This window comes from Mirounga angustirostris, unplaced genomic scaffold (assembly GCF_029215605.1).
Source record: "Mirounga angustirostris isolate CCGP_5_RB_7025 unplaced genomic scaffold, mMirAng1.0.hap1 SCAF_4, whole genome shotgun sequence".
NCBI classification, from domain to species: Eukaryota; Metazoa; Chordata; class Mammalia; order Carnivora; family Phocidae; genus Mirounga; species Mirounga angustirostris.
In genome coordinates, this window is record NW_026991712.1 from 106,417,238 (window position 1) to 106,443,988 (window position 26,751).

Consider the following 26,751-nt stretch of genomic DNA (forward strand, 5'->3'; position numbering starts at 1 on the left):
GTGCCAGGTGCTATTCTAAGCTCTTGACATAATTTGGCTTAATAATCCTCACAACCACCCTGAAGACGGTTCCATTATTAACCCATTTCCATTTATACATGAAATGCTGAGAATCAGTTGCTCAAGGTCACACAGCTAGGGTGTGGTGGAGACAGGCAGTCTGGCTCCCCACAGCACTCCTAACCACTTCCTGATGGGCTCCTGACAGCTCTGTCGTCATTATTTTCCATTATACTGAGGTATAAAGCTCCTTAAGTGCAGTAAACATGTTTTTATTGTTTTTATACCTTTACAAGCCTTACAATGCCTCCTATCAGATAGACTTTCTGGAAATATATGTTTGGTGGATAACTGCTTTAAACGTATATGGTACTACAAGTGCATCCACCCTAGAGAGTTAATTTAGCTTAAATAATAATTAAGTGAATGAGACTTTCTAAATGTGTCACTGCAATTTTAGTGATAATGCCCCAGGGAGCTAGTGAAATTAACTTTCAGAGCCCAGTTATTTGAGAGCATCAAACTAGGTGTAGTCGATTCTTCAGTGATGTGCTAAAAGAAAAGGTAAGATACAGACTGATTCTACAAATAAGAGCTCTAGCTCAGATGACTTGCTTTAGCTTATACTAAGTATTTCAAGAGTCAAGGCATACTGCCTGACCCAGACATTCACTGTCCCACTTCCCCTGTGTCTGTTCAGAATCTACCCTCTGCCACTCCCAACACCCGGTAAAAGGCAGGAAGCAGGGCGCCTGGGTGGCTCAGTTGGTTAAGCAACTGCCTTCGGCTCAGGTCATGATCCTGGAGTCCCGGGATCGAGTCCCGCATCGGGCTCCCTGCTCAGCGAGGAGCCTGCTTCTCCCTCTGACCCTCCCCCCTCTCATGTACTCTCTCTCATTCTCGCTCTCTCAAATAAATAAATAAATCTTTAAAAAAAAAAAAAAAGGCAGGAAGCAGGAGGCAGAACAGAACACAAGTCACCAAAGATCAATGTGTATGCACTTAATGCTTACAGTTTTGCAGGGGAACCTGCATACACACCAAAACACGGGGAAATTCCGCAACCAGGTGAAGGAGTTTAAAATTGCTGACAAGGGCTGTAAGTAGGGCTGGGGTACAGTCCGCGAAGGAACCAGACTCGACTCAAGCCTCCCTTGCAACATGGTCGCATTTAGATGGCTACCTCCTCCCTTCCTTGGGACCACAGCTCTAAGCCCTTCTGGTGGGGCAGCCTTCTTTGGCAACCTGATGAGATCAGGCCCCTCCTTCTGTTCTCAAAGTGCCCTGCCTTCCTCCTTCAAATTCTTACCCAAGTTTGTCTTCTGGGGTGATTTTAGTCTGTCTCCCTGGCTAGACTGTAAGTCGAGCAGGATGTCTGCCTCTTCCCTATCTGCAGGGCTCAACACTGCCTGGCACGGGGAGCATACTCAAAAAATGGTTGATGGATGCATGAACAAAGAGTGGGGGGAAAGAGGGCATTTTATGTGAGAACACGTGTGATGTGGTCACAGGACACAGATCATCTATCTAGAGTGCAGGTGACAGAGTGCAGTGGTTAGGTACCCCGAGTCCGCAGCCCAGCTGCCTAGATTCAAATCCAGGCTCTTTCATGGATGACCCGTATTACATTAACTCTCTGTGCCTCCATTTCCTTACCTGTGGAGTAGGGATAAGAACTGTAACTGCCTCCTAAGACTGTTGGGAAGATGTAATGAATTAATATTATATGTAAAATGCTCAGATTTGTATCAAGCACACAGCTCTTCTATAGCAAGGGACCACAGAAAGGAGATAAACTTTGGTCCCCAAATATTTCTTTTCCCCTTTTGACCACCTGTATCCACGTGAATCTGGATCCACAACTGTTATTTCTGACACCTGAGTCCTAAAGCCTGTCTATGTGTGTAAACATCAAAACATGAGCTTATAAACGTCTCCCATGACTGCTATATACAAAAACCTTAACATACAGACCATCATTTAATTCAAGCCTCTCGAGAGATTTGAAAGTACAGATGTTGTTCCTACTCTCAGTTCTGCCTCTTCAAATGGCCCCTGAGTCTCCTGGTGCCTTATAATCAACAATCATAAGATAAATGCTGTGGACCCCGTTTTATCAAATCCATTGTCAAAATATCAGAAGATCCTTGAGGTGGTCCACATCTTTCCCCAACAAAGTACATGTAACCAGAAGAGAATTGATGCTGTACTCATTTTTCCTTATGTGAGCTTCTCATGAACAAAAGAGTAAGAACACCAGGCTAGGTTTATTTTTAGGAGAGGAAAGCAATTACCAGTAACCAGCAAAGAATGAGCCACCAAAGTCCATCGAATGAACATCCACAAAAACACACTGGGAGGTGAGAAACTCAGCAAAGAGTTGAAACATAAAACTTCTAAAGTCTCTTCCTTGGCTCCCAACACTTTGGTTCTCAGACTTCTTAAGTGTCAGGGCACTTAATTTATAAACTGCTTTTTCCTGAAGACAGCATTAAGTTTAACTGTCGTATGCAAGCACAAACAAAATGTTTAATTTTACTCTTTTTAGCAACATTTCTCTTCTTAATCATTTCCTTTCATTATAACCAATGACTGAGAAAACAATACCTACATTCAGCTTTAAAACTTAAAAAAAAAAAAAGAAAAGAAAAAAGCCAAACATTCCTCAAATGCACATTGACTCTACTTTTGTTCTCATTGTTTATGGAAATAAAAATATTCAGTGTTAAACGATCACTTACAAATTAGATAGTTAAAAAAAAAAAAAAAACAAATTAGATAGTTAAGTCTGATTGCAAACCAGAAATGCAACTGAATATTTAAAACAGCCTGTATTTTATTCTATCTATTTTAAATCTATTGTACTGAATAGTCTAATTAAAACAAGAATGAATGCACCTTGTCTTTAACACATTATAAAGGAAGGTAAGTTGTTCTCCCTGTTCTTCCAGTTTTGAGTCTATTATAAGTCACAGAGTATGAGGCCTGCAAAGACAATGCATTTGCTGAATAAATATGGAGGCCACACTAAGTCTAGAAGTCAGGCAGAATCTGATGCCAGGCCTCCATCCGCATTGCTTATTTCTGCCCTAAAAATACTTAACACTCATCTGACATCCTTATGAGAACAAGGTCTAGGAATGACTGTACTCTTTGGCTGAGCTGATGTTTGCTCTGAAATATTCTCAAGTGACATCTCTTTACATTTTAAATTGGATTTGAGATTTGATACACAGTGGACTTTATTTATTTGAGAACTCATTTAGAATAGAAATACTATCTCTGCCTCTCATGGGCGTGAAGAGAGTGAAACCAGTGGCAGCTGGTTGGGCAATTTAGGAAAAGTGTAGACAACATTAGCCTGATGTGTCTCCCCGTCAACTTTGACGGGAACCAGAATTTTAGTGGCTTGCAAAGATATTCTTCCAGAACTGACAGCTACAGCCCAGACAAATACACATCTCTTGCTAGCTGTGTCTCAGTAACACTTCAGGATTTTCCCGCCTGGAGAGAGCTCACGTTCCAGCACAGACACTGCCGAGCTGCTTTATCTCACTGAACTAGCACAGCCCCTTATTAAAGCAAACCAAGGAAACACTAAGCCAAGTGCTCAGCACGCAGACGTCTAAAGAGCCCCTTTTAAGGGGGAAAAGGAAAAAATATTTGGTCCCAAGAAAACCTGAGTCCCTAGTCTCACACAAGAGTATAATGCTGTTATATTACGACGCACAGGTAAACATAACCCTGTATATCATCCATCATTCATCGTCAGAAGCCAGTCCCTATATGAAACACAAAAACAGACTCACTCCAGAATATTACTTGAATAATGCTCTCAAATGGAATGGTTCCATGTCAAAAATTCCTCATGCTGAGTTTCACTGATTACTTCTGGATATAGTATGAATTTTATGTCATAAAACCTCGCAAATTAAGAAAGAAAAGCAAGGGCGCCTGGGTGGCTCAGTTGGTTAAGCGACTGCCTTCGGCTCAGGTCATGATCCTGGAGTCCCGGGATCGAGTCCCGCATCGGGCTCCCTGCTCGGCGGGGAGCCTGCTTCTGCCTCTGACCCTCCCCCCTCTCATGTGCTCTCTCTCTCTCATTCTCTCTGTCTCAAATAAATAAATAAAATCTTTAAAAAAAAAAAAAGAAAGAAAGAAAGAAAAGCAAAAGAAAGGTGGTATGTTCTTTAAGCCAAGAATTTGATCGAGCTTAGAAGGCAAAGACCGTAACTTCATTTATGATGAAGATACAGATGACAGATCCACAACAGACCAAGCATCAGTGTTTGAATTCTCTTAACACCTATAACCAATTATAGAATGTCTTTAACTTGCAGATGAATTATATTCTAAAAGTGTATTTGTAAAGGCTAATATTGAGATCTTTGGAAATAGTTTCCCAAAGTTAAAATCTTATGGTTGTCAGTCTCTTAGGCTAGTCCAAAAATGATTATAGAGTCCACTTTATCATTAAAATCATACATCTAAAATAAAATTTGGTGGAAAACATGATTTCAAAAACTAAAAACTGAAACAAAATACTTAAATTAAAGAGGCATGTTTACTTTTTAAATTCTCTTCCCTCAATGCTAAGAATACTTGAGGAAAGCCTAGATTAGAAAAATAAAAACACGAGGAAACCAATGCACATGTTGAGAATGACTTTAAAGTGAACTGTGAATTATTTCAAATGTTTGGATTGGTACTTTAATATATCTAATTCCACTTCAAAATGCAGAACTTTCCCCAATATTTGGCATTATGATTAGGACTGAGTCCAAGTCAGAGGCAAAAGGAGGCGTGACAAATAACGAGAGGAGAAAGATTTTCTTGCTGTAAACAAAAGGAGATAATTGGGAAGAAATGTGGATGAGGAAAGTCAGAAACTTTCTGGACAAACACAGATTGCCAAACTCTCCAGGAATGGAACCCAACCAGGGTGGGAAAGCAACTTACAGCAGCTTAGGCAGAGGAAGGAGGTAGACCAGACAATTAAATGTATTCATTTTAGCAACTAGAACAAGCACCTGAGGAACAAAAAAAGAAGCCTTTTCGAATATAGTCATCTTATTCTTTTCCAAATTGAAGACAGAATCCACATAGCACATGAACTAAATCTCAGATCTAGAATCTCATAGTAACTTGTAACTACTGTTCTTTGAATTGACTCAAGAATAGAAAACCAACAATGAACACAAACAAGGAACTGGTTGTTCTTTTCCAGTATTTACAAAGATTTGTTGCTTAGAGAAAGCGGGAGAAACAAGAGCTTTGCCCATCAGTCAGGTGTTTGCAGAAAGCATTCCAGGGCCATGTTACTGTGCATTAGCCCAACCTGTTCAAAAATATGCCACATGACAGAACTGTCCTTCAGGAACATAATGGAATGAATCATTCTGAAATGTGTATAGACGTTTGTTTTTTTTTTTTTAAAGATTGTATTTATTTATTTGAGAGAGAATGAGATAGAGAGCATGAGAGGGGGGAGGGTCAGAGAGAGAGGCAGACTCCCTGCTGAGTAGGGAGCCCAACGTGGGACTCGATCCAGGGACTCCAGGATCATGACCTGAGCCGAAGGCAGTCGCTTAACCAAACTGAGCCACCCAGGCGCCCTGTGTATAGACTTTTTAAAGAAGTAACCATGTTCCCTAAAAGTTTATTAATTCCACAAACAGTACAACTGAAACAAGTGAAGGCAATTCCACCTTAAATAAAAGTAACTTAAATCCAACCAACAGGGGCGCCTGGGTGGCTCAGTCGTTAAGCGTCTACCCTCTGCTCGGGTCATGATCCCAGGGTCCTGGGATCGAGCCCCGCATCAGGAGCCCCACATCGGGCTCCCTGCTTGGCGGGAAGCCTGCTTCTCCCTCTCCCACTCCCCCTGCTTGTGTTCCCTCTCTCACTGTGTGTCTCTCTGTCAGATAAATAAATAAATAAAATCTTTAAAAAAAAAAAATCCAACCAACAGATCTATTGCATGCATAGCCAATATATATAACATATAGGAAGTCTATCCACCTACCCTGCAGTTACTGGAAATTTCCCTCCCTTTCCAGCTCACTGCTGTAGCTAAACCTCACTACTTCCAGAAAGTCATCCCCCCACTTCACCCTGGTCAGTGATTTCTCACCCTGTCTTGATCAGCAGCAAGACTCGAGGACAGATATACTTGTAGTAAGAAAAACAAGGAAGGAGAAGAAAGGAAAAGAAGGAGATGAGCAGAGAATTTGCCACAGTTTTACACACAGGTGATTCATTTCTTCATTCAGTAAAGAATTACTGGTACCAGGCACCATAGATAACACCAAGAACAAGTCAAATATATTCCTAGCCTCAGGAGTATCACTTCTACATTACTTCATATCTTCTAAGAGAAGCCAGGGGGGACGCCTGGGTGGCTCAGTCAAGCGTCTGCCTTCGGCTCAGGTCATGATCCCAGGGTCCTGGGATCGAGTCCCACATTGGGCTTCCTGCTCGGCAGGAAGCCTGCTTCTCCCTCTCCCACTCCCCCTGCTTGTGTTCCTGCTCTCTCTGTCAAATCAATAAATAAAATCTTTAGGAAAAAAAAAAAAAGATGAGTAGAGAGTGCTTATTAAACAATGAAGGCTACAGGAGCCCTCTACTTCCCTCTTTCGACTAAGCTACCAGGAAAATCATAAAAATTCAAGTTTTAAGCGTGAGCAAGTCAGAGCCAGATTCTGTGACATGTAACCAAAAAACTCAAAGTATGACAATACTGCTATTCTACACAGGAGCCAATGAAGAAAGGAGCGGGGAAAGGAAGGAAACAAAGCAACAGGAGAGAAGTGATCAGAAACGGAGGGAGCAAAAAGAGGTGGAAGTAGCAGGGAAAACACAAAGATAAAGGAGAGCCACGCAGAGATAACTAGGAGTGGTAGATGAGTAACAGCCCTAAAGGAAGCCAAGGGCAAAGTGTAAGAAAACGGGCAACTTGTTATTTCACACAGTGGCGCTAACCGAGACTCTGGGCGTCTCAATAAGCTGGGGACTGCTAACTAACAGAGGAAGAAGAACTGGAATGCTAAAAGTAGAGGGGTTCTGGGTCCTCCCTGTTCTTCCTCTTGGGTCCAGTTCCTTAATTTCTCTGGGTTTCCTAGCGCGGTAAAGAGGAGGAGCGGCGAAGGGTAGGGGTGGGCAGGCAGGGCAAAGAGAGGACCTCTCTCTCAGATCTGTCTGCTTCTGTAACTTAGGGCAAAATCACTGTACTATACACAGCTCCACTGCAGCAATTAATTCTTCAGAGGAGAAATTAGTCCCTGAATTGCTATGGTAGATACAGTAAAAGCCAGAATCCCATCCTACAGTCTTTGTACTTAACTTCAGATCTAGGTCAACCAATATTCCTTTAAAAAAGTAAAATAGAGTTTATACAAAGAGTCTAGTGGCCCACATTCTGGGTCAGTCCCAAAATTCCTTGTTGTAATAGAAGGATCTTAATCAACAACTTAAATCTGACTTCCTCTTCCATGAATTCAGAAGGAAAATATTGTCATCAGTGAGTACACATGTATAAAATGTAGTATCTAATATCTTTTTTTTAACTCTCTGCTGATAATGGCATAGCCTAATGCCAGGATATCCTAAAGTGGATGTGGTTGGTTTTTAATTCATACATCTGACTTGGAAACAAGCAAACAAAATGATTTTAGAAACGGTTTTAATCCCATTTTGTCACTCTTTCCATTATTTCACAGATGTGTTTCCAGGAAAAGAATAAAACTTAAAATGTGGCTCCAGGTAAAAGATGTAGCTTGCTGTCAAAACTACTACTCACTGGCAGACACTGAGAATTTTCTCAGAATTTCAGACATTTCTGAAGGGAACAGAAATATTTTATCACATTCAACTAGTGGGATTTTAAGTGTCCCCAATTCCAAGGCAGACAATAGAAGATGCTATTAGAAGAGTTACAGCATATCCATCAATTCTTTGTACAGGATGGGTCCATTCCCATAGCTTTTAACAAGCAGTTGATTTCAAATTAAAGCATTACAGCCAAGACCCCGGTGACAGAAGTCAAGGCCAGGAGCTGGGGGTAGGAGTGGTGTGATGTAGACCCCAGGTATGGAGTCCATCTGCATCATTTCAAACATGCTATTAACATGAGATCAGTCACCATTGGAAATCTGAATCCCCTCCAGGGCTGTCTCATACTTCACTCATTCCTCTATTCCTTAAAACAAGAGCTAGGCTCTATGCTAGGCACTGGGGATACAAACACGAGGAAGAGTCATCCCTTCCCTCAAGGAGCTCACTCTAGTGGAAGACAGATGGCAAAGCAAGTGATTGCAAGGAGCTTATTCTAGCAGTTGATACGGCACATAATCAACTGTAAGACGAGGTAAAAAAAAAAAAACAAACAAAAAAAACGCTAGCATTAAGCCACGGTCTGGGTCAAATAATAAGAAATGACAAAATAAACAACCGGGGGGTGGGGAGGATAGGGGAGGAGTAGGCAAACAAATTATGGAGAAAACATCAGGAAAGGTTTCTCTGAGAAGGGAATTGTGGTTTTCTCTTATTACTTAGAAATTTCCCAAAGCAAGCCCCACTAAATGACTCACACACCACCTCTCAACATAAGTGTAATGTCTGATTCATCCCACAGTACGTATCTTCACATGGAAAGGCTTGTCTGTCTACTCATTAATTTGAAACTATGAACCACGAATGTCACTCCCCTATTCGATAATGCTCTGAGGTACTGCACCAACTCCAAACAGTTCTTTCAGACTGAGGTAACAGTTTCCTAGTCCTCCCACTATTCTCTTTGATTAACTGTGAATTTGCTAACTACATCCCTGGCTTTCAGTCCTCATTATAAAAGTTTGGTTTTCCATAATGAAAACTCAGGGGCCCTACAAGCATTTGTCATGGGGCGGTGAGGAGGGTGGGCACAGGGGACGCAAGGCTGGGGCAGAGGAGCAATAAAGAAGAGAACTAAGAAAGACACACAGGGCAGAGTGGCGCTAACAGAGGAACCTAGTAGCTGACATGGGCATGGCTAAGTTTACTCACACGGTCACCATGTTTTGGGCACTAAAGGTCTTAGGAATAACCCAACACACAGCAACCTCACCAGGAGCTCCAGTTAGCTCCTCCTTTATTTAAAATTTCAGAAAATACATATGGAGAGGGCTTTTTATTTCAATTCACTGTCCACAATGGGGAAAAGGCTACTATTTTACTCACTATATCAAACAGAAGAGATTTCGTGAAATGAAACTTACATAGATTAAAATTATGCATTCAAAAACTCTTATAAACCTAAGGTTTAAGATTAGATGTCACACATAGCTTCTCGGCCTTTTGGCTAAGATCAAGTGTAGTATCTGTTCTTATCAGTTTAATATTAGATGTCACAAAGTGCATAGGGCATCACGTACCATCAGCATGAATATAGAAACCACACTGAACGAAGCAGTCCCATAACAGACTCAGAAACCGGCTCAGCGCTGGCTCCCCAGGTCCCCCAGTGCTGACCCAAGCACAGGCTTCTCTCATTCAAGGTTATCACAAGTGAATAAAGGTACATTTTGGCTGCCAGGAAGAAGGGGATGCATAGGCGCTTGAGGGAAACATAGTGATTCAAATGAAAGTGAGATAAGAAAAGACAGATTGCATTACTTGAGGTTTTAAACAAACTCAGCTTTTCCCAGCCATCAAGTATCAACTGAGTCAATATCATGTGGAGGCCAGCTAGACATCTTGATATTTAGACAGAGGAGCTTTTTGAAGAGTTCAGAACACTTTCCATTTTCCTCAGGTTGTTCATGTTTAATCGTGGGCTAACCCAGATGGGCCAAACAATCCCCTGTGTATTCCGTGCCAAAACTGATACCCTAAAAAATATGCAAATATATTTTAGATTGAAGCATAGTAAGCAGATTCTGCAATGGCTGTGTCTTGCAAACTGCAGGTAACTACCCATTATTGAGTAGCAAAATCAGTTTAATAGGGTAAAGATTTTTTTTTTCATAAAATAGGGCAGAATATAAAATGTCAGTATACCTCACCTATTGTAAAGGAAGAATTGTTTCATGAACATTTTGTTTCAGTTATACATGTGAATGGTGTGTGTGTGTGAGTGTGTGTACTAAGGGGCAGTGTGAAATATGGTTCTTACTGTGGTTTATAGTGAAAGAAGCTTGGAAAGCCCTGTCCTGAGATCCGGTCTAAACTGCTTCATGTCATTCCTTGGTTCTCCTGTTCTCCTATCACTTCTGACACTCAGACTTACTCTAAGCAATCCATGGACATCACCAAAGCAAGTGTGAGCAGAATTGCCACTGCATCTGGCTGGTACATAAAGGTATTTGGGGTGTTAGCCCCGTTAGCCAGAATTAAATCTCAGAAGCTACCTGGAAAAGAAACTGCATGAGTGAGTGAAACACTGCTTTGTAACTGGAAAACCCTGCCCTTCCACACTACATGCGATTTTGAATCTTCTGCAGAATATTCTGGTTTAGATGTAGCATTATTCTAAGACTAGCACTGCTCAGTTATATGCTGTGAATGGATGAAGCTCCAACTAGGAACTTGGGGATTTGGGTTCTAGTCTCTCACTAACTGAATTTGACCTTGGGCAAGGTATGTGGTCTCTCTGGGCTCAGATTCTCCGACTGAAACATGAGAAAGCAGGACTGCAGCAGAGTTTTTCCTAGTGAATTTCTTGTAGAGGTACCTTAAGGGTTCTGCAAAAGTGAGTCTACTTTTCTAAATTAACATACATTTATTTTTAGACAATAGACACAATAAACAATAAACAATAGCAAAAACAATAAACACAATCAATAAACACAATCAAATGGATTCAATATCGATTTTTACCAAGGTGGAAATCACCATGGCAGTTCTTTAGCAGCCAAATAACTTCATTTTGCATAAAACTTGGATGTATTACCTCCAGAGGTATATATTCTGCATATATTCTATTCTATATATGCATATATTCTATATATATATATATAATTCTGTATATATTCTCATAAATATCTCATTGAGTAGGAACTTATAGTGCTTCACTAGGGATACATCTAAATGTGAGTCTGTTCTGTCCAGACATTCGTATAAAACTGAACAGAGACAGCTCTGAAACATGTAATTGCCAGGTGAGGCCCAGGCAAACATATATATGACGTGTTAATTGCAGACTAACCCAGATGGGCCGATCACCTGCACTCACATCAGGCATTACAAATACATTTCAAGTGACACTCTGATAACAGGCAATCTCTTCAAGGCCTCGGGTACCTCTTTTTAATTTTTTTTCCATAAAAAAATGCATCCAGTTTAAATTTTTAAAGATCCAACTCTGATTAAAAAGTTTTCTAGTATTCTTCCTTTAAGCTTTTGGGTTACTTCTTACTGAAAATTATCATAAAATTGCAAGGACAGCTGTTAAAAAAAATTACTGACATTCGTTAGCAACAAATGTATAACGTATAAGGTTTTTCCCCTATTGAGAAAAACAAAAAATTCTGAGGCCAAAATTAAGACTCTCATCCATAATACTGATTTCAAATGCTTGTATATTAACAAAGCCCATTTCAGTTCTAAAATTGCAGTTACATAAGACATTTTGTCTTACTCAGTAACTTTAAAAGTAGAAAATAATACCTTAAGACACTATGATTCTTGCTATTATTTTTTTAAATCTTTTTTTTAAAGATTTTATTTATTTATTTGACAAAGAGAGACACAGCGAGAGAGGGAACACAAGCAGGGGGCGTGGGAGAGGGAGAAGCAGGCTTCCCACGGAGCAGGGAGCCCGACGCGGGGCTCGACCCCAGGACCCTGGGATCACGACCCGAGCCGAAGGCAGACGCTTAACAACTGAACCACCCAGGCGCCCCTCTTGCTATTACTTTTACAATTAGTCCTGACTTCAAAATTTATTTTCAAGTACTACAGCTTTTAAATTATTCCATATTAAACTTTCAAGAATTGTGGAAGATTAACTTTTATTTATCAATGTTTATATCAATGTTATTAATATTTATTTATTAAACATTCAGCCATTCGTGCCACAAATATTTACTGAGCACTTAGGGTATGTCCCACAATGTTCTACATGCTGGAGCTACTGTGAGGTACAAAACAAAGTTCCTTCCCTTAAAGGGAAAGATAATAAACAAGTAAATACACAATTCCAAGCAGTGAAAAAGTACATCCCTTTTATTCAGTATATAAGTGCAACAAATGGACGTAAGTTTTGTCACAGAGAAAGTATGTCTTTTCAAGGCTACTAAGATTCAAAAATTTGTGCTGTAAGCATAATGTATCAGCACTTAAATTTATAGTACTAAATACAGCGTGTGCATGTGTGTGTATGTGTGTTGTGTGTGTACATATGTATGTGTATATAAATTTGTGAGCTTATTTATAGCATAGAGGAAGGTCATTATCAGGATGCCAAAAGGAGAATAGAAAAAAAAAATACTGAAAAGATTTATTCAGTTAAACTTGAGAAACACACCTTTCACCAAAGAAAAGCAAACAGCTAATTTTCCTAGACCACAGCTAATTGTCACACGCAAAGGGGGAGTGGGGGGCGGGAATAAAAGATAATATTGCTCCTCCTAGATGCTGAAGACTAACGGAATTTCCAAATTCAAGGAATTTGAAATTGTAAATGCTGTGTGACCTTAGGGAGCCTCACCTGTTTTTAAAACCACCAAAAATACAAGCCTACAGGGATAAAAGCCTGTCTGGCCCATTTAAAGGCAATACCACAAAAGCATTCTTGCCTATCAAGCTGTAAAAGGAAGGAACTGCAAAACAGGAAACTGCCCTGCCCCAGCCTTGTGCCACACCCCCCTTCCTCTCCACAATTTCCATAAGCAGAAGAAGCAAACGCTGTTAGATTTACTGAGAAGCCACAGAGGTTGACAGAACACTAGTAGCTGACATCTGCTTTATTACTGTTTCAATAAATATTTAAGGTAAATGTCTTTATTATTCTGAACCAACATTTTTCTTGATGATTTCACCTATGTTTTTAGAAAACATGTGCTTAACCTATAGCTTCTTGATGACAAGTTAAAGCAGTTCTGAAATTGCAATTTACAGATGAATTGTGAATTAGAGATTAAGGAAACTAACATGTTTGTCCCAAATGATAAAAACAAAAACAAATTCAGAGTTAGTTGGCTTAGATTACCACTTTTCAGTGGTTTAAGCACATATACATGAACCACTTTTAAATAATACTATCCTGAATATAATTTTCTGTATATTCAGTAGACCACTAGGCGTTGAATAATCAATAGATCCATTTTCAGCAGTTCCTTTGTATTCAGATATACGTAAGTACTTATTAACATAGCATTTTGAAAAGTAACAGAATTTAAGGTTTATGGACTTCTTAATTTCTTACAGAAGCTTGGACTGATGGGTGTGATTTCTAGAGGTCTACATCTATTGATACAAATTAGATTCAGGGAAATGACTTCTTTCCTTTTTTTTTTTTAAGATTTATTTATTTATTTGAGAGAGAGCAAGTGTGGGGTGGGGAGGGGCAGAGGGAGAGGGAGAGAGAGAATCTCAAGCAGACTCCCTACTGAGTGCAGAGCCCAACTCAGAGCTCCTTCGATCTCATGATCCCCTAGATCATGACCCGAGCCAAAATCAACAGTCGGACACTTAACTGACTGAGCCACCCAGGAGCCCCGAAATGAATTCTTTTCTTTTTCTTTTCTTTTTTTTAAGATTTTATTTATTTATTTGACAGAGAGAGAGACGGCGAGAGAGGGAACACAAGCAGGGGGAGTGGGAGTGGGAGAGGGAGAAGCAGGCTTCCCGCCGAGCAGGGAGTCCAATGCGGGGCTCGATCCCAGGACCCTGGGATCATGACCTGAGCCGAAGGCAGACGCCCAACTGACTGAGCCACTCAGGTGCCCCGAATTCTTTTCTTAAAGGAAAGAAGAAACTGATACTTTTCAACTTTTAATGGTCCAAATACAGGAAACAGATTTTCAAAACACCAACTAGTCAAAAGTTAATAAACCTACAAATAAATACAGGAATAATAAGTCTCATTAATAATCAAAAAATGATTAGTAAAACAATGAGGTATCATTTTCACTAATTAAATTTCTAGATTTTTAATGTCTATACCCAGTATGCAAAGGTATATGACGCAGGAGATTTAGTTCACATAATGCCAAATTTAGTACAAACTGGCTTAAGTATGTTAATATGCTCCAAGAACCTAAAAAATGCTTAGGAGCACCTGAGTGGCTCAATGGGTTAAATATCTGACTCTTGATTTTGGCTCAGGTCATGATCTAAGGATCATGGGATGGAGTCCAACATTGGACTCCACACTCAGCGGGGAGTCTGCCTGAGATTCTCTCTCCTTCTGCTCTTCCCCTCCACGTGCACACACACTCTCTCTCTCAAATAAATAAATAAATATTTTTTTTAAATGCTTACATTTTTAAAATCTATTAATCCTACCTCTGGTGATCTAAAGACAAAAATCCAGAAAAAAAAATATTTATAATGCCAAATGATATTTGTCACATTCTAAGAAAATGTTGCAAAGGCATCTAAAATGTTAAACAAACAATGGTATGTGCTCTAAATGGAATATTATTTCATCATCTAAGTAGCAAAAAGGCAAAACATATGGAGGCCAAGTGAAAAAAGGCTGACAAAACTATGTTGCAATTATACTTCAGTGACTATTCAGGTTTAGAATGATGTCACTGCAGGAGAATTTTCCTACTTTTCTTCTATAATGTGGTTATGCCACTTTTTTAATTAAAAAAACTTCTTAATTAAATTCACTGAATTATCCCCTTTCAAACTAGATATTTAAAATATATTTAATCATTTCCCAACCCTCCCACCAAGGAAACATCTTCCCCTCCATGCTGTTCTCCCCCCCCCCAATATTCCTTCACAAACTTGGCCTACTGGGGTTGGTCATCATTGATCCCTCCCTCCCCTCAGGTTTGACCCTGGTCCCCAAACACCCTCCCCAGAAGGCACAGAGTTATTTACCTTACATCCTCAACTCCCAGAACAAGGCCTCATGAATAAGGGCTGGAAAAACACTTGTCGATTTATATTTATCCAATTTGGCACCTATTGCACATTTTTCTCAATTTTTTATTACTTATCTGTCCCCCATTTTAAGCCAGGCATTCATTCTTTTTCCTCTTTTTCATCTTTTTGCATTCCCCAGAGCCCACCGCAGCGCTGGGTCACTGGGTCAAGCTCATCTGAGCTAAATAAATATTTACTGAACTAAAGAATGCCTGAATACACTAATCAAAAATGAGAAATTTGCTTGGTTTGGACAGTTTCTTCCTTTAAAATGCAAATAACAACTACAAAAAAAAAATTTCGTACCATACCTTCCAGTGATTTATCCTAAGCAATCAACAGATTAACAACCATCTGAGTGTCACTGAGCCAAGAAAGGGTGTAAGTGTAAAATGGGGTGGAAAGGAGGAGCAGGCTTCAGCTCTTCAGGGGAGGTAAGACAATAGCTCAGAAAACTTTCTGGAAGGCCACAGAACTTTTCTGCCTAGAGCTGCCAGCCATTCCTAAATGCTTAAAATGCCAGGCACTGCCCCAGGACACCTGCATGAACATGACCTCCTGCAGTCCTCACCACAACTATGTTAGGTGGGTAAGATGTTGTTTAACATTTTAGATGCCTTTGCAACATTTTCTTAGAATATTATTATCTCTATTTTAAAGATGAAAAAAACTGGTGAATTTGGATGAGTTAAATAACTAGCTCAAGACATAAAACTACCAAGCAGATTCAAGGCCAAACCTGTGGCTCCCTGCTCATGTCGCTGCTCTCAACCATTAAGCCAGATGGAGAATGGCTTCTTTGCAATTAGTAGTAGACTTAGAAGTAGAATATACCTACTAAGGCTTTAAGTGTAGTCTACAGAATAAATAGCAGACACAGACATGATTACAAAGTCTACAAACCTTAGCCTTGTCATCTCTAATTCAGACATGACATCTGGCTCAGCCCAGGTCCAGTTAATCCATAATTAGACCCCTTATTTAGCAACGTGAGGACTTAACAAGTGGGTTAAGGAAAATACATTGTGGTTACCGCCTCTGTTTAAGCATCCTCCACATATCTGGGGGGAAAAAAGGAATCTTAATACTTTAACTCTGAACTTCATTTTCTAAGCTAAACCATCACATTTGTTGTAGCTTCTCACACATATTATTTTTCCAATCCTCCAGTATCATGGGCCTGATCCAAATTCTCCTTGACCTCTGTAACATAGTTCTGTGAACTGAAAGCAAGATGGTAACTAGTGAGGATTTGGTCTTTAAGCATGTAGCAAGAACCTAATTACTTCATGCTTACAGTATCTTCAGGCCATCTGCTTCAAACTCATGTCAGAGTACTGTGGTTACCACTATGAGCCAAGCATCCTGACCCCCAACTCCAGCACTGCCCTGAGTATTGTCCTGGAAGGCAAACACCTTCCCAACAAAGTTGATCTCTACTTAAAACCTGTGCCCTTCATCTCAAGAAGGATAATGTCACAGCTTAGGGATAAAGAGATACTTCCTGAGTAGGGACTTCCCTGAAACAGTGCGTATCATCTGTCTGTTCAGGTCACTGTGATCTCCAGTGGCCACATTGTTCTAGCAACCCTGGCTTTAGAATCACCCACAGAGACAGGTTTGTGGATTTCCTACTGAACATGGTGTTCTATATTTTATCTCCTTCTTAATACTCATGACAGTTCTATGAGATAAAACATAAAAAGGCTCTCCCCCACTTAGAGATAAGAAAATAGAAACACAAAAGCTTGTGTGACATACTTAAAGTCCTGATCTAACGGAGAAAACACAGGCAAAGCCGTGACTCTGTACGTGCGTGTTTGGCACAAGACGTCACACTCACAAGCAAGATATGATAGCTGCAGAACAATACGAATGTACCTAATGCTACTGAGCTGTATGCTGAAAGAGGTTAAGACTCATCACAAGGAAAAAGATGTTTTTGTCACTACGTATGCTGACAAATGTTAACTGGACTTATCATGGTGATCATCTTTCAATATATATAAATATTAAATCATTAAATTGTACATCTGAAAGTAATATAATGTTATGTCAATTATACTTCAATTAAAAAAATAATTAAAGGGACTCCTGGGTTCAGTCAGTTAAGCATCTGCCTTCAGCTCAGGTCATGAGCCCAGGGTCCTGGGATCGAATCTCGCATCGGGCTCCCTGCTCAGCGGGGACCCTGCTTCTCCCTCTGCCTGCCACTCCCCTTTCTTGTGCTCTCTCTCTGACAAATAAATAAATAAAGTCCTTAAAAAGTAGATTTAAAAAATTAAATAAGGAAATAAAAAGAAAGAAATGGCAAGACAATAAATTTTATATTGTGTGTATTTTACCACAATTTTAAAAATTGGAAAAAAAATTTCGTCCAGAAAAAAGGCAAGGTAGTGATGTGACTTTATATAGTGGGTACTGCCCTTGGACTGTGATCTCTGCTTTGATTCTGCATCTGTAAAGGCCATAGTTGACTCAGTCAAGATCACAACGTTCTGGTAATGAGGAAGATAACACTTTACACTTTATGTCCAATATGATCGTTTTCAGTTTCCCTCTGAAGTTACCTAAAGGAAGTTACCTTCCTTCCTTTTTCCATATTTTGTCTTCGCATTATTCATTCATTGTGTAGATATTTACGGAGCACCTACTATGTGCAGGGCACGGTTCTAAGCTGATGCTCAGCGTTGAAATACTGAAATAGTTCCAAACCAGTTGGTAAGTAACTGCGGTCTGCAGTATCCCATGCCCCTCCACACCGGCCACCTCATCTCTTCCCTGGGACATCCCCCACCCTGGACTTCCCCATGACTCAGCATAACAGGAAGGCTCCATGGTGACCAGCTTCCAATTCAACTGGTGAATGGCTGGGCCTAACTCCTTGTTAAATGTTTTATCGCCTCCCAGACACAGCAATGAACAGAACAGACAAGATTCCTACCCTCTGGTCTAGGAAAGAGATAATAAACAATAAACACATAAATCAATCAGATAATTTCTAAGAGTAGAGTGCTGTAAAGAAAACAAAGCAACAAGGGACTAGAGAGTGACTGGGGATGGGGGGAGCAGAGTAAAACTTGAAAAGATGTCTCTGAGGAAGTGACATTACAAGGAATCAGGAAGGCAAAGGTTTTAGGTAAAAACACTCCAGGCAGAGAGAACAGAAATATCAAGGCCTTCTGGTGGGAATAAGCTTGAGATTTTCATGGTTAGAAGGCCAGTGTGATGGGGGCATCCTGAGCAAGGAGAACACAGAGGTAGACAGGGCCAGATCAGGGAGGATCTTACTGGCATTGGTAAGGAGGTTGAATTTAACGCCAAGAACAGTGAACAAGCACTTGACAGATTTGAAACAGGGCCATGAATGATCTAATTTATATTCTTATAAGATTACTCTGAAAATTGTGTGGCAACTGTGATTAAAGAAAAGCAAGACTGTAAAAAGGAAACAATGTACGATGCTCTGGTGATCATCCAGGTGAACAGCGACAATGGCTGGAGCTAGGGGACAACAACAGAAATGGAAAGAAGTATTCTGACTCAATATATGTTTTAGAAGCAGAGCTGACCAAACTTACTGATGAGTATAATATGGGAAGAGGAAACAGGAGTTAATGAAAATGACTACTATTCTTTGTTTCAGCAAGTCACTGATGGTAGTCCATTTACTGAACAGGCAACGACTGTGGCAATAAATAGTTTCGTAGAGAAAAGGAATAAAAAGTTCTGTTTTGCCACAATAAGTGTGAGATATCATTTAGAGACATAATGTGGAGATACAAACACACAGTTGGATATTTGACCTTAATAATAGGAAGATTCCCCCAGAAGATTCTGGCTTACCCAAATAGCAACATTTAATACACGTGTAACTTCATGGAGATGTATATATAATGCACATTACTGACTCTCTTCCTACAAAACTTGTGCCAACAATTAAATGCATACACACAACACGAAGTAAGGCACCAAATTCTCTTTAAGGAAAGAATATAATTCTTGGTTTTCATTTTTATTAAGTGTGTCAAAAAGCTTTCTGGGAAATGCACTCCCAAAATTGGAAAAGAAAACCAATTAGGAAATAAACGGTACAAGAATAATTACTTTCCATGGCTTCTCTGGACTGTTAACAAGCATGTAAGGCAAGCTCGTGCTGCCCTCAGCACTTCTTCAACCCTGCTGAGACTGCTTTTCCTTCATTTGGTTGCATTAAAGTGGTGGAAACTTCTGCAGCAGATCCAAGCTCAGTGCACCTATTGTGACTGAGCTTCCTTTCAAAACCCTAGAGGTGCCATTGATGAAATAAAGGATGACACCAGAAACGGGAAGGCCGGGCATTAAGAAGGAAAGAGGAGAGGGAAGAGGAGAGGGTGGGGAAGAGAGGAAGGAGAGAGGGAGCAGCGGATGACCTCTTCCTGATGGCAATCCCTTATGACGGAGGACTCCCGGGGAACATGCTCACGCGGCATCACAAAACCCCTCAGGAAAGACACGCTTGCTCACATGGCTTGAATCCAAAGGTTAGTACAGGCTCTCCATATTCTAAACATGGTGGCAATGATCAGTTTCAAATGAGTAATAATTATCAACGCAAAGTGAAAAATAAGCATGCCTGCTTAATTCAGCTTACCAGCACTTCGCTGAACCTTCACGCCAACAGCCAGCTTTTCGTGCACACTTTTTTTTTTTCTTACTAATTTGTTTTTATTTTTTTTTTTTTTAATTTTTTTATTCTTATGTTAATCCCCTTACATTACAACATTAGTTTTAGATGAAGTGTTCCATGATTCATTGTTTGTGCACAACACCCAGTGCTCCATGCAGAATGTGCCCTCCTAAATACCCACCACCAGGCTAACCCATCGTGCACACTTTTAAAATAAAAGCGGTAGTCTGTCTGGCACTACAGATAATCCTCGTATCCTCAGAATTGGAAGGAAACTTAGAGGTCATTATAGCCAACCCTATCAGTTTACAGATAAGGAAACTAAATAAAGCGAAGAGAGATAAAGTGGTTTACCCATCATTCCAGAGCCACTTCAGGATGAAAAAATGTTTTTAGTCATGATTCTTGATATTATACCATGCTGCCTACAGAGTGGGAAAGAAAAGTACCACAAGGGATGGCCCCAGGCTTTATTGGAGCTACATCGGGGGGAGAAAAGATGGGCAGAGCTGGACATCTCAGCCCTGGAAACAAGGCCCCAGGCTGCAGTCAGGCTGTCCGCCTGCCACTCTTCTCAGCCTACACCCTCCAATATCTGACGGTCATTCCAACGCCACCTCTGGGTTTTTTCCCCCAGAGCTTTGGTTTGATGTGGCAGAATGTGAGGTATAGTAGCTGGTGCCTCCTTCCGGCAAGATCTTCAGAAGGAGGCCGTTGAAAGGTCACACAGCAGTGTGCTTCCAGGCTTCAGAGAAGCACACCCTCCCCAAGGGTGATGGGAAATGATGCCTCGCTCCCCTGCCTTTAGACCAGCATATTCCTAAGTGCATATCACACATGCCCCTAAAAAGCTAGTACAGGTTACAGATGAGTTTTGGCCCCGATGGCTTCTGCCTTCCAAGTTTTTGCCCAATCCCAGTATATATAGAAAATTCTAGAAATAGTCGCACCAAAACTCTGCAGCACATTCACGTGGAACTCACATTTACATTTTAGTGCTTACAGAGAACAAAATTTCCAATCAAAATTATTTTGGGAAAGTCTTGTCCAGTTCTTAGGGAAGCTGTAATATATGCAGGCTTTATGTTTGGTTTGCCTACCACAAACACATGTATAGATTAATAAATGGATTGGTAAAAATAATAATAATAATAACCCTCCCCCATGCAATCTACGATTTCCTCTTTTGCAGAAGAGGAACACCTCGACAGTCTTTAAAAATCTTCCACTATACTGGGGCACCTGGATGGTTCAGTAGGGTAAGCATCTGACTCTTCCTGATCTCAGGGTTGTGAGGTTGAGCCCAGCATGAAGGCTGATTCTCTCTCTCCCAGTCCCACTGCCCCTCCCACCCCTCTCTCTTGCAAAAACAAAAACAAAAACAAAAAACACATCTTCCACTATAGGGGCGCTCGGGTGGCTCAGTCCATTATATGTCCAACTCTTGATCTCAGCTCAGGTCTTGATCTCAGGGTTATAAGTTCAAGCTCCACACTGGGCATGGAGCCTACTTAAAAAAATAAATAAAATAAAATAAATAAAAATAAATATCTTCCACTATATATTCTTTTCCCTAGAAATATTCTTTCTGGATATTCTTTTTTTAAAAACACCTATACAACTGCCAGATCCAAGCTACCCATTTTGGTTCTAAGATTCTCTCATTAGCTACTAGGAAATAAAATCTGGGAGTTAAACAGCCCATGGATAGTAGTCCACACTTTCTGTTCCATATCCATTCCCAGGGTGTTAATAATTTTCACCATCTCCCAATTCCACTGAAAAAGTGGCCTGGATTTTATGTGACAGTGTTAGCATTCCATTGGCCTGATTATAGAAAATAATCATGAAAAAGTACTTACAGCATAAGCACCTATCAAAAATGCCGCATTTGCTCTTTTCCGCTGATCAAAACAGGTGTAGTGCACTATTTTCTTTCTTGATAAACTGTATGACTGAAAAGAGGGAATAAAGAGTGTAACCATAGAGACAATGTTAAAATATACAGAAGGTAAACATCATCTCAACTTCCAAGATGTGTCACAATCAGTGAAATCTACCAACTTTCAACTTTCATTTCTATGGCATTTGTACATGAGCTTTTGAGGGGTGGAGGGTTACTGGCGTTGACTTTTTGCAGCCCAACCATGATGCCGATTTGACAATAGAACACATACTTCTCTCCAAGCAGGGAGACATGCAATGGGAAAGAATTAAATTATTGGCATCTTTACTAGTGGGAACATTTTTGAAAATTTACTCTAAATATTATATGTAAAGTCGATTCATCTTTTTTCTTTTTTGAATTTTTATTATTTAATATTTATTTATATATTATTTGTTATTATTATTTATTATTAAGTACAGTTTAAGTACAGTTGACATACAATGTTTTATTAGTTTCAGGTGTACAACATAGTGATTCCACAATACTATAGATTAAGTGTAGTTACCGTGTATCACCATACAACATTAGTACAACATTATTGATTACATCAATATGCTGTACTTTTCATCTTCGCGACTTATTTTATAACTGGAAGTTTGTACCTCTTTATCCCTTTCATCTGTTTCATCCATCCCCCCCACACCCCTCTTCTCTGGCAACCACTAGTTCATTCTCTGTATTTACAAGTTTGTTTGTGTTGTTGTTGTTATTTGTTTGTTCGTTTGTTTTGTTTTTTAGATTCCACATATAAGTGAAATTATATGGTATTTGTTTTTCTCTGCCTTATTTTACTTAGCATAATACCCTCTAGGTCCATCCATGTTGACACAAATGGCAAGTTCTTTCTTAAGGCTGAGTAATTATTCATCCTTTTTCCTTCCCTACATACCATACTCCCAAAAAAGTTATCTGTACTTTTCATATTTTACAGTTTATTTTTAAATGTGTCAATCAGTCTATTTAACTCAGAGCACCAATACTCATAATATTAACAGAGCATCAATACTCATATTTTCTTTCTAGAATGTTCTACAAAAAATCCCCTTTCACTTATCTGAAAATAAATGGTTAGTGGGAAAAGATGAACCACCAAAAGGGTGGGATCAGCAGACATCTTAATACAATACATGGACTCAAACAAACAGTTATTAAGCACCTGCTATATGCCATGCAAATGCTGCGTGCTCAAGTATTCAACTAAATTCAAAATTTAGCAACTTGGTATGCTGTATACATGCTAAACATGAAAAGTAAAAAAAGCTGTTAAAATGAAATCAAAGTATTCATCAAACTCAAATAAACATAAAACAATGAGAACACTGATGCAACTAAATGAAATCTGCTCAATTTCCTCATATTCCAAAACAGTTACAGCATTTTGACAAATGGTTTTCAAAATACAGATACATAGGTACCTCTTAATATTTGCCCATAAATTCAAGCTGACTGTAAAAGCAGCTTTTTATACCTTACACACTGACCACAACCCACAGAATACCTGCTTTTACAGCTCCTTTAAAAATGTAAGAGAGCTCAACTACCCTTCTTTGTTCACCTGGCTATTTTCTACAAGGAAAAGAAACTCTTCCAACTCTGAGGTCTATTCCACAGGATACTGCAGTGTTCTGGTTTTGATGTAACCACAGAAAACATAGCTGTATTGTATACCAGCAATGAGCCTGCAAACCTTCATCATCCCTTTAGGCATTTCTTTCCTAATCAAGAATCACAGGGGCATCTGGGTGGCTCAGTTGTTAAGCATCTGCCTTCGGCTCGGGTCATGGTCCGGGGGTCCTGGGATTGAGCCCCACATTGGGCTCCCTGCTCCACGGGAAGCCTGTTTCTCCCTCTCCCTCTCCCCCTACTTGTGTTCCCTCTCTTGCTGTGTCTCTCTGTCAAATAAATAAATAAAATCTTAAAAAAAAAAAAAAAGAATCACGGATTCTGAAAATGGCATTGCTCTTTTAAAGTGAACTTCAAAAAGTAACGGTTTGCCTCAAAGTGGGTCTCATTACTGAAGTCCTCATTTCCAGACAGACTTATGAAAATACCCCTATGAAATAAAGCTTTAAAAATACATTTTATTAAATTCAGTTCAGTCAACACACTGAAGTTATCTAAAGACGTCAAGGTCACTATCAATCATGCTGACACCTGTCTCCTTGCTTCCTCAATTTGTCGTTTGTTTTCTTTCTAAGATTTATTTATTTATTTTTGAGAGAGAGAAAGACAGCACACAAGCGGGGTGGGGGGGGTGGGGGGGCAGAGGGAGAGAGAAAGAGGAAGAGAAGCAGACCCACCCCTGAGCATGCAGCCTCATGTGGAGCTCAATTTCATGACCCTGAGATCATGATCTGAGCCGAAATCAAGAGTCAACATTTAGGGGCACCTGGGTGGCTCAGTTGGATGAGCATCTGACTCTTGGTTTTGGCTCAGGTCATGATCTCAGGGTTGTGAGACTGAGCCCCACAAAGGGCTCCATGCTCAGTGGGGAGTCTGCTTGAGATCTCTCCCTCTGTCTCCCACTGCCCCTTCCCCTGCTCATTCCCTCTTTCTCCCTCTCTCTCTCTCAAATAAATAAATACATCTTTTAAAAAAAAAGGGTCGGATGTTTAACCGACTGAGCCACCCAGGCGCCCCTGCTTCCTCAATTTGAAACCATTGTCTGCAGGACATTTCCTTTTGTTTTTATTATTTGTTTGTTGGTTTGTCTGTTGGCTTGTTCTTGCCATTTATTGTTCTCCATCAATAAGTTAGTTTTGATTTACCGAAAGGAGAGTCAAGGCCCTTAAAACTTAAGCAGATTTTTAGGTGTCTGATCCCAAACCTAAAGACTGCCTTCCAGAGGCCGGGCCCCTGCAAACATGAGTCAGGCTGAGCATAAGGACTCAGCTCTTCCGGCTCCCTGCCTCTCACTAATTACATTTCCTGGTTCCCTAAAACACCTGTGGGGAAGAAAATATCCACAACTGATCTGGAGTTTGGATTGTCTGTTTTAATGCCCTTTTCCACTAAGAATTTAGATTTCACAACAAACTATTGCTATCATTTAATAATGTGGAATTAAATTTATTTTACAAATCCATTCACCAAAAGGGACAAACTCATAAGGCTTGCTTTTATCACCAATAGTCTTTTTGGTTGTTTTCAAACGTTTTGCATTTCCTTGGTTTTTGTTTTTTCACTATTCTTTGAAAGTATATGGGATATACTTTAGTATATGTTGCAGAGACCATCCTGCAACAGAAACCATGAAGCTACAGGATGAAATTCGAGTAGAAACTTTCTTTTCACTATAAACCCATAAATTTTTTAAAGTAAATATAATACAAATTAAACTATTAAGGACTTTAGAAGAATTTTTAAACTTTACAAGCTTTCAGAAATTACATCAGATAAAGAATATTCTCATAAAATACACCTACAAATTTTAACTATTTTAAAATATCTCCTATTGGAAGCTGCCTATAGATGGAAACAATTTTTTTAACATCCATTACCATACATAATGACAAAATTTTTTTCTTGTGATAAGAACCTTTAAAATTTACTCTCTTGACAACTTTCAAATATATAATATGGTATTATTAACTATGGTCACCATGGTGTACATTACAGTAACTGACTTTTTAACTACAGCTTTCTAATTTTTAGGAAAATTTTTTAAGCTCCTAGCATTTACCTTACCTAAATGTTTTCGGAATGCCATTGTTTTTCTCAGTTAAGTCTCAAAAGCATTACAGTCAAGAAATCATCTGCCTGGGCGCCTGGGTGGCTCAGTTGGTTAAGCGACTGCCTTCAGCTCAGGTCATGATCCCAGAGTCCTGGGATCGAGTCCCACATCGGGCTCCCTGCTCTGCAGGGAGCCTGCTTCTCCCTCTCCCACTCCCCCCGCTTGTGTTCCCTCTCTCGCTGTGTCTCTCTCTGTCAAATAAATAAATAAAATCTTTAAAAAAAAAAAGAAATCATCTGCCTAGTGAAATTTGGCCAATGTCTCCCAGGTCAGATCACAAAGTTTGAGTTCTCACTCAAGGAATCAAAACTAATTCACAATAAATGAGAACAGAGAAAACTCTTAAATCTTACTGATCTTGCCCTAATTTCCTTCCTGGTCACAGCCAGGCCTTCCTCTCATAGGTCACCTTGCCCCAGGCTTACACCAGTAATGCTATTGTAACATAGCAGATATTCTGGTCCTGGAATGAAAAATTTCAAGGATGAGGCACCTGGCTGGCTCAGTCGGTAGAGCATGCAACTCTTAATAGGGGTTATGAGTTCAAACTCCACATTGGGTGTAGAGATTACTTAAAAATTAAAAAAAAAAAAAGGTTTTAAAAAACGACCTACTACATACAAAAGCATTCCAGAAGAAACAATACAATCCACTGGAGACACCAATGACTCAAGTCCTTTTAGAGAAACATCCTTGAAGAAAGATCTTCAAGATCTTTCCTGGAGGAACTTACCATGGAGGAAGAGAAAGGCACCGTCTGTAGACAAGAGGACTCTAATTTATGAATGAGCCCAGTAGATATTTTCTCAGATTCTGCCCTAATACCAAGAAAACTTCATGCCTCCAAACTGAACTGTGTCTTCCTTACTTTGGCCCAATTCCTCTGTGGTTGGGTATGCTGACCAGGCCCTTCAAGGAGAGCACTTGTAGGGGCGCCTGGGTGGCTCAGTCGTTAAGTGTCTGCCTTCGGCTCAGGTCATGATCCCAGGGTCCTGGGATCTAGCCCCGCATCAGGCTCCCTGCTCTAAGGAAAGCCTGCTTCTCCCTCTCCCACTCCCCCTGTGTTCCCTCTCTCGCTGTGTCCCTCTCTGTCAAATAAATAAATAAAATCTTAAAAAAAAAATACAAAACAGAAATCTTAAGAAAAAAGAAATAAACATGCATTTAAAAAAAAGAATTTGTTGAATTAGTCAATATTACTAAAACTTTTCAGAAATAAAAACAAATATCGGGTGCCTGGGTGGCTCAGTTGGTTAAGCGACTGCCTTCAGCTCAGGTCATGATCCTGGAGTCCCAGGATCGAGTCCCACATCGGGCTCCTGA

At 39.9% G+C, this 26,751-nt stretch overlaps 1 protein-coding gene and 1 pseudogene across 7 annotated transcripts in view; one reads left to right on the plus strand and one right to left on the minus strand.

Annotated features, from left to right (window-relative positions):
- Nucleotides 1-26,751, minus strand: part of CDC14A (cell division cycle 14A) — a 182,062-nt gene that overhangs the window by 124,685 nt on the left and 30,626 nt on the right. For all 7 annotated transcript variants that reach the window (XM_064588751.1, XM_064588753.1, XM_064588754.1 and 4 more), the window contains one exon: nt 21,610-21,702. In XM_064588751.1, coding sequence (XP_064444821.1) covers nt 21,610-21,702 — 93 coding nt within the window. The remainder of the gene's footprint in view (nt 1-21,609; nt 21,703-26,751) is intronic.
- LOC123860755 (U2 spliceosomal RNA) lies at nt 9,318-9,415 on the plus strand (annotated as a pseudogene).